The sequence below is a fragment of the Sceloporus undulatus genome, chromosome 4, assembly GCF_019175285.1.
Source record: "Sceloporus undulatus isolate JIND9_A2432 ecotype Alabama chromosome 4, SceUnd_v1.1, whole genome shotgun sequence".
Taxonomy (NCBI): domain Eukaryota; kingdom Metazoa; phylum Chordata; class Lepidosauria; order Squamata; family Phrynosomatidae; genus Sceloporus; species Sceloporus undulatus.
In genome coordinates this window covers 18,688,626-18,697,310 of record NC_056525.1, presented here as the reverse complement: position 1 = coordinate 18,697,310, position 8,685 = coordinate 18,688,626, and the positions used below count along the sequence as shown (strand labels likewise).

General features: G+C 44.9%; 1 protein-coding gene across 1 annotated transcript in view; it reads left to right on the top strand.

Moving 5' to 3' along the window:
* The first annotated feature begins 1,091 nt into the window (after nt 1-1,091).
* The window catches only part of VAPB (VAMP associated protein B and C), a 62,831-nt gene continuing 55,237 nt past the window's right edge, over nt 1,092-8,685 (top strand). Inside the window, exon 1 of the mRNA XM_042462942.1 lies at nt 1,092-1,661. Coding sequence (XP_042318876.1) covers nt 1,604-1,661 — 58 coding nt within the window. The 5' untranslated portion in view covers nt 1,092-1,603. The remainder of the gene's footprint in view (nt 1,662-8,685) is intronic.

Here is an 8,685-nt window from a genome sequence, read left to right as displayed (position 1 = left end):
CTCCTCCAGTGCAGTTCTATGGTCCGGGTCTGTCGGCCTTGACCACAGGTTGCCCTGGAGGAGCTAGATATTCCTAGGGACTCCTCTACTAGGTTTTGTAGCTCCTCCAGTGCAATTCTATCGGTCGGGTCTGTCGGACTTTACCACCGAGTTGCCCTGGGGAGCTAGAATTTCCTAGAGGACTCCTCTACTAGGTATTTGTGCTCTCCCGTGCAGTTTTATGGTCAGGGTCTGTCCGTTAGCCACAGGTTGCCCTGCCCTGGAGGGCCTAGAGACAGGTGTCCTCTTGGGTAAAAAAATTGGTGTTTTTGTTATTTCTGGATTTTTCCATTTTCACGCGGGTCCTGTGCCCCTAACCCTAGTGAACATGGAGGGACAAGTGTACTTACTTTATCATATCTATATATACAATGAGCCCATGCCACACGTGGGCTTGTTATTGGTGGTTTTCTGCTTACGCTGAAGCTGCTTGGGAAAGGAGAGCATGTGCGGCACGCGCACATGGCTGCACAGCGAGCATGAGCCCCATTATATCCAATGGGGCTTGTGAAAGGCGTGCGCGGCCGTGGGGTGCGTGCATGGCCATGGGGTGAGCGTGAGCCCCATTGAATATAATGGGGCTTGAGCATACATGCATCTTGCTTTACGCTGGGGGGTGGGGGGTCCAAAACGGATCTCCCTCGTAAAGCAAGGGCCCGCTGTACCAATTTCTTCTCCATCATTAATGCGATATTTAAACATCCTCTTTAAATCTATATTTACATGTTGACATACACTCGTCCCTCCATCTTCGCTAGGGTTAGGGGCACAAGACCCCCGTGAATATGGAAAAACAGCAGATAACACAAACACCAAGTTTTTACCTGAGAGGACACCTCTCTAGGAATCTGTGGGTCCTCCAGTGCAACTCTGTGGCCAATGTCCAAGAGACACTGACCGTGGGCAGAGGAGCCACAAAGGCCTAGTAGAGTGTTCTCTCTAGGAATCTCTAGGTCCCTCAGTGTGACTTTTAGTCAAAGCTGACCATAGAGTTGCGCCGGAGGACCTAGAGATTCCTAGAGGGGCATTGTTAGTCAAACCCGCAAATATGGAGGGACGAGTGTAACGAATAGCGCAGGTTTTACTCTCTGGGTGACCCTTGTGCTTTATTATTCGCGGCCCCTTCCCTGCCTGCTTCTGCCGGAGCCCATAGGCGCTCAAGGAGGAGGAGGCCTGAGGCCTAGCGCTGAGGGAGGCGGAGGTGGAGGCGGGTGGCCGCCCTTCCTGCGACGTCAGCCGCCCTGCAGCTCCCCTCCCTGCTGCCTTCCTTGCTGCAGCCTCCCTGGTTCTCCTCCTCCTCCTCCTCTTTCGTCCCTACAGCCGCACCTTCCTCCTCCTCCTCCTCCATCTCTGCCTCAGTCCCTTCCTTCCTTCCTTCTCAGGGTTTGTGTTTAGCCTCCTCCTCCTCCTCCTTCAGCAGAGACACTTCAAGCAGGCTGCTTTTCCCCGAAGGGAAGCCTGGCTGCTGGACTGTTTGCCTTCCACCTATATATAGACACATATATAATTGCAATATAAAAGGCATCTTTGTTGGAAGAGAAGGAGGAGGAGGAGGATCAGCAACATGGCGAAAGCCGAGCAGGTCCTGAACCTGGAGCCGCAGCACGAGCTGAAATTCAAAGGTAATGATGATGATGGTGATGATGATGATGGTGGTGAATGGAGGAGAAGGAGGGCCCAGTTCTGGCTCTTCGGCCTTCGCTGGCCTCTCCTTCCCTCGTTCCTTCTGGGGAAAAGGGAAGGGGAGCTGGAGCTGGAGGCCCAAAAGGGCTCAGCTCCAGCGGCAGCCATTTTTCCAGGAGGTAAAAAACGTCCTTCGTGGTTGAAAAGGAGGAGGGTTCCCTTTCTTCTCCTTCTCCGACCTTCTTTTCCTCCTCCTTCGTTTGGGGCCGTGTTAGGAGAGGAGGGTTCAGTTGTCCTCCATTCCATCCCCGGACCCGATGGGTGCCTCATCCGCACTGCAGGAATCATCCCGTGTTGACACCGCTTTGGCCGCCCAGCTTCCATCCCGTGGGATTCTAAAGGCCTTGCTGTAACCCTTCACAGCCCTGTCCGTTGGGTTTGTGTTGGGCGTCCTAGGTCACACTGCAGGGACAATCCCGGTTTGAGACCGCTTTTACTGCTAGGGAATTCTGGGAACTGGTTTTGTGAGACGTTTCAGCTTTCTCTGTCAGAGATAGAGAGAGCTCTGGTGCCGTTCTAAACTACAGTTCCCAGGATTCCATAGCACTGAGCCAGGGCAGTTAAAAGAGTCCATGCTATGGAATTCTGGGCTTCTGCGGTGGCTTCACAGGTCTAAAATGCAGAAATAATCCCCGTTTGAGACTGCTTTAATTGCCCTGGCTCAGTGCTGGGGAATCCTGGGAATTGTAGTATATTGTGGCACCCAGAGCTCTTTCTGACAGAGAAGGCTCAATGCCTCACAAAACTACAGTTCCCATAATTCCCTAGCATTTCTGGAGTGTGTTATTTCTGGAGTGTGTTATGGACTGTAGTCTGGTTTGTATCTAGGTCTAAAACACACTGCAGAAATAAACCGGGTTGACACCGCTTTAACTGCCATGGTTCCATGCTGGGGAATTCTAGGCGTTATAGTCTGTGGTTAATAATCCGGTTCATTGGTTTGTACTGGGCATTGTTTCAGCCGCCTTGAGTCCCTATACTGTACCAGGAGGAAAGCAGTATATAAGTAAATACAGTAATAGTAATTACAGTTTGTTGTGGTTTAATATTCCGGTTTGACACCGCTTTAACTGCCACTGCTCCGTACTGCAGTATTCTGGGGATTGTAGTTTGTGGTGGTTTAATAATCTGCCTTGACACTACTTTAACTGCCATGGCTCTATGCTATGGAATTCTGGGAATTGTAGTTTGTTGTGTGGCACCAGAGCTCTCTCTGACAGAAGGCTAAATGTCTCACAGAATTACAAATCCCAGAATTCCATAGTTTTGTAGTTTGTTGTGGCACCAGAGCTCTAACAGTGTCAAACTGGATTATTTCTGTAGAGAGGATGCAGCCTTTCTTCTTTTAGATTTGGCATTTTCGGGGGGGGGGGGTGCTTTTGAGGTCTTGGCTCTGGACATCTGCTTCGACCTGGTGGAGACATGAAGTTCTTCCTAGAAGGACTACAGTTCCCAGAATTCCATAGCATGGAGCCATCACAGTTAAAGTGGTTTCAAATTGGATTATTTCAGCCTTACTTCAAGTGCACACTGCTGACATAATCAAGTATGACACTGCTTTAACCGCCATGGCTCCATGCTATGGAATTCTGGGCACTGTCATTTGTGGTAGCACTAGAGCAGTCTCTGACAGAGAAGGCCAAATAGGAAAGGCTGCATCCTCAATACAGAAATTATCTGGTTTCACACCGCCAGAGCTCTGCTGCCACTACAGTTCCCAGAATTCCATAGCATGGGGTTCTGGTAGTTATAACCGTGTCAGATTGGATTAGTTCTGCAGTGAGGATGCAGCCTTTTTTCTTTTGGATTTGGCATCTTTGGTGGGGGTTTATCCTTTTTGGGCCTTGGCTCGGAAAAAGAAAGTCCTTCCTGGCCAATACACACACACACACACACACACACACACACACACACATATATCTATCTCATTTGGGAAAAGAGAGCCCTGTAATTTTATCCACCCATTCACTTAGGTGTGTGTACACTTGTCCCTTCACATTCACTGGGGTTGAGGCACAGGACCCCCGTGAATGTGGAAAAAACGCAAATAACAAAAACACTATGTTTTCACCTGAGAGAACACCTCTCTAGGACTCTCTAAGTCCTCCAGTGCAACTCTGTGGTCAACATCTGCCAGACATTGGCCATAGAATTTCTCTGGAGGAGCTGCAGGTGCCTAGTGGAGTGTTCTCTCTAGGAATCTCTTCAGTGCAACTTTTGGTTAAATTTGACCATAGAGTTGAGCTGGAGGACCTAGATATTTCTAGAGAGAACATATTAATAAAATCTGTGAATAATCAAATCTGCAAAAGTCAAAGCCGCAAATGTGGAGGGATGAGTGTATTGATTTTAGTTGGTGGGAAAGGATTAGCGGGAACCAGTGTGGAGTATTGGTTTGAGTGTTGGACTATAACTCTGAAGACCAGGGTTCAATCCCCAGAAGCAAGTCTAGGCATGTCACACTCTCTTAGCCTCAGAGGATGGCCATGGCAATCCCCCTCTGAAAAAACCTTGCCAAGAAAGCCCCATGATAGGTACGCCTTAGGGTCATCATAGTCAGAAATGACTTGAAGGCACACAACAACAAAGATTGGTGTGCCCCTGATTCCTTAACATTGGGGTGAATGGGTTGGGTAGGAACCTGAAGGATAATTTAGGGAAAGAGAGGTCTAGGATGTGTGTTTGTGTGCATGTTTGCAGAGTAGAATAGAATAGAAGCAACTTCTAAGAGTCTAAAATGGACAGTTATCTCTTTATTTTTGAAGGGGAAAAAACCAAATGGATCTAGTAAACATAATCCTGTAGTTGCACAAGCCATGTGTTGGTGGAGTAACACTCTCCCCCACCAAGGCTTACTCCCAGGTAAGCCTTTGTTTTACCTTCTGCTTTCCACATTTTACAGAAAGGCACCACTACCACTCCAGCAATAGCAATACATAGTGGCAGCTGTGTTGTAGTTTCCACTGAGTGAGGTGGTCAGTCTAACCCCAAGTCCCACTGATTTCAGAAAGGCTATTTTCTACTCTAGCATGCTGAAGATTGTAGCATTTTGCAAGGTGGTCAGAGGAGAGGTCTCAAATAGGTAAGGTTAGCCATTGTTAGAGTTTCTGTTCTGGCATGTTGTCTCATGCACCAAACATTATGTAAAAATTGGAGGTTTACAAAGTAGTCCTTAGTGTGGGCTGAATCCACTTGCCAGTCTCATCTAGAATAGACTCACTGAATTGGTAGACTTATATAAGTGTTGTCATAACAAGTTCCCATTGATTCAATGGGGAAGTTGAAGTTGGGGCTAACAGTTAGATTAAGTGTCATGCTTGCTAAGAAGCTCCACAATATCCAGTGAATCTCACTCCCAGGTAAGTGAATAACACTGTCCTGTTAATTTTTGATGCTCCAAGAAGGAGAACAAAACAGGCTCAGTAGGAAGGCTATCTAATGGCACTTTTATCAGGCTACGTTTGAGATATGTTCCTGTTATTCCCTACTACAACTTTACAGTTATCCAACAACAATCAGACATTACACACATAGATCATACTGTACCCTGGCACACATGGGATGGGCATAACTTGTGTTGCAATAAATTCTGGGACCTTTGGCCCACTGCAGAATATACTACCTTTTAAAAAAGCAACAGTGAGCACAAGAAAAACTGCATTGCTTAGATTAGAGAGGCCTATGTGGTCTAATATTTTTTTCCCTACAGTAGCCAACCACTTGTCTCTGGGCAGTCCACAAAAAGAATATGAGGGCAGCAGCACCCAACGGTTTGTACTCTTTGTCATCTGGTACTGAGAAGGGCACTGCTTCTCTAATACTGGATGTCATAAATGGACATCATGAGCAGTACTGTTAATTTCTGTGGATTTCTATTATCCCCATTCGCCATGTTGGTGTCCATCAGTAAATCTTGTGGAATTCCATAGGTCTACAGTGCACCCAGTGAAGACATACATCTATCCTGCATATTTTACCATTCAGCTTTATTAGATGACCCTTATGTTAGGAAAGGAGGGAAAATTCCTGTCCTTGTTCTCCACTTCACACATACTTCCATACAGTACCTGCTCCTTCCTTATTCCCCCCCCCAGCCCCCAAAGTTGTAGCTTTGAAGCAGGGATGGGCAAAGCACAATCCTCAAGACATTGCTGGACTGCAGCTCCCAGCATTCTCCTTCATTCACTGTTGTGACTAGGCCTGAGGGAAGTAACAATCCAACAGCATTTGGAGAGCTACAGTCTACCCACCCCCTGCTTTAAAGCACTGTAGCCCTTTTGTGCCCTTTTTCACTTTGGCTGCTCTTCCTTTTTGTATGTTATGGTAAAAACACCTGCTGTTTTTAGAACTGGAGTCCAAAGAGGGAACTGCCTTTTAACGCATTCAGTGATTTTGTATTAGGGTTTTGTATTAGGTTTATACTTGAGAAATCAAGCGTTAAGGAAATGATAGATGTGTTCTGGACAGGGCTTCTGGTAATGTAGCATTGTGGGAGTAGATAGCAGCAGTCCCTCTATCAAAAATATTTCTGTTTGCAGTGAGGTTGCAGTGATTGTTCTAGCAAACTGTGGTTTTAATACTAAGGCTGCACAATTGTTTGGCAGTTAAGTCCACTTGAATGTAATAGCTTATATTTCTGAGGAATATATGGATAAGATCATGCTGGAGAGCATGTACATATATATACATATATGTAAAGTTTAAATCTGTAGAACATAGATGTAAGAGTAAACAAGAGTTGGAAATGGTGTTATTTATGTGGGTCTAAACTAGAATCTGCTTCTTCAGATTGAGTGTGTTTGTCTGTGTGTATAAAAACATGAATCTAGTATATATGAGGGGGAGATCTAGGTGTACGGTGAGATTAAAAATAAATGTCCACATACTGAAATCGGAGATACCATCCATACATGACTCATCAGTCAGTCAACCGAAGTAAATAAGGTTCGTTCACAAAGGGCCTTGAGCCCAGAGATGGGACCAGGCACACCCAAGCGATTTTGGTCAGAGCTCAGTTTTCATGACAGCAAATATGAGATTGCTACTCTCTCTAGTGAAATAGCTACCCTAAATTGCCATTAAGGCCCGATGAAAGTGATGGAGACCATCAGATGAGCTCTAGTCCTATTGACTGCATAAGCATTCCTGGCTGACCTTGACCACAGAAATGCAATTTCCTGGGATATGAAATATTAATGTACTGGTTTTTCTATGTTGCCATTTCTAATGCTTATTTGTGTCCATTCATGTAGAGGCGCAGCCTGTTTGCCAAAGCTACTCTTCCACAGTTAGACAGGACAATCAGCAGCATTTGCCATGTTTACTAAGGTTAAGCTAAGGAGATAGATTCAAAAGTATACTGATTACAAAGCAGTTAATTAAACAATTGAGCTTTGTATTCAAACAGCTATAAATATCTATTTTCAAAAAGCTTAGTTTAATTTTTCAGTAGGCTAGTTCAAAGTAGTCCAGTTTGCATTTAAACAAATTATGGAATATAGCTTTTATATATACAGATGTGTGATATATAGAACAATGCATACAACTGCAGCTAGGCTGTGAATAAGTATTGGCCTGTTACAGACAGCCCAAATAAAGCTGCTTCGAGTCACAGTAGAGGTATGGTGTTTCAATGATGCATGCGTCCTAAGAGTCCAGAAGTCGCACCAAAGCCACACTCCAGCCCTAACGACTGGAGCGTGGCTTTGGTGTGGCTTCTGGACTCTTAGGACACATGCATCATTGAAACACCATACCTCCACTGTGACTCGAAGCAGCTTTATTTGGGCTGTCTGTAACAGGCCATTATGTCTTTAAATACAACAGGAACCCTTTACATTTTTTCCCAATCATTTTGTATAAGGGCAGCACATTTTGGATGGCATAAACACTAGACAAGTAAGTCCAAATATGATTCCATGATATGTCAGATGTGTTCATCACTTCACTCTTCAATAAATGGAGGTCATGAGCAGCTTCAGTTTTTTAGGATGCATTTAGATTGAGATCTGGGATTTTGATCTGCAGTCTTTACATAGTTCAGTAGTAGAGCACATGCTTTGGATGTCGAAGGTCAGTCCTTGGATATCTCCAGATGGGGCTTGGAAAGACTTATGAGATGCTGATTAGCCATTGCTAGTCAGTGTAGTGTAACTTCCTCAACCTTGTGGCTTCTAGATATGATTTGGTTTTGGTGGCTGAGGATGGTGGGAGCTACAGTCAATGCATATGAAAAGTGACAGTTTGGGGAATGCTGATATAAAAAATACTGAGCTAGACAGAGTAGCCTATTGACATAAGGCCTATTCTTATGTTCATCTCCTAAAGAACTCCCTGACTTGATTTTTTGTAAGCTCTTGTCAAGCTTTCATGCTTTCTCCTGGTGCTTTGACTGTTTGCAGAATTGCAGTTTGAATATGCTAGGTTCTGCATTGTGTGGCATTCTTTAAGTAGTAATGCGGTTGTGACTGAACTTGTACATTTGTGTATATCTGTTTTGCATGCAGAGAGTAAAGGTGTTGCAAAGCCAATAGCAGCCCTTGAACTCACTTGCGCTTCTAGTTTGTTTGCTTTGGAAGTTGCAGTTACTGAAAGAGTACAACCTCAGGCAAGGTTGAAGCTTTTGACTTGTCCTTGAGACAAGCAGTTATGTCAAGAGGTGCTGGATGTTTTTCACAGATTGTTCCATAGAAAAGGTTTCCAACTTCTTTATATATGTGTGTGTGTGTGTGTGTGTGTTTTACTGATCCTCAATATATGCTTTAATGGTCCTACATAAGTTAAAGAATAGCACATGAAAGATTTTTCTTATCAGGAGTTCAAAAGCGAGTGGCAAAGCTTCCTCTGTTCAGTTTCAGTATGTCTTAAAAGCCTCTAAAAGCACAAGGGGGTAAGATCAGTTTAAAAAGGGGATGCCTTACCTGTGTGTCACAAGCTTGCTTAAAGCCATGTACACAGTAATCT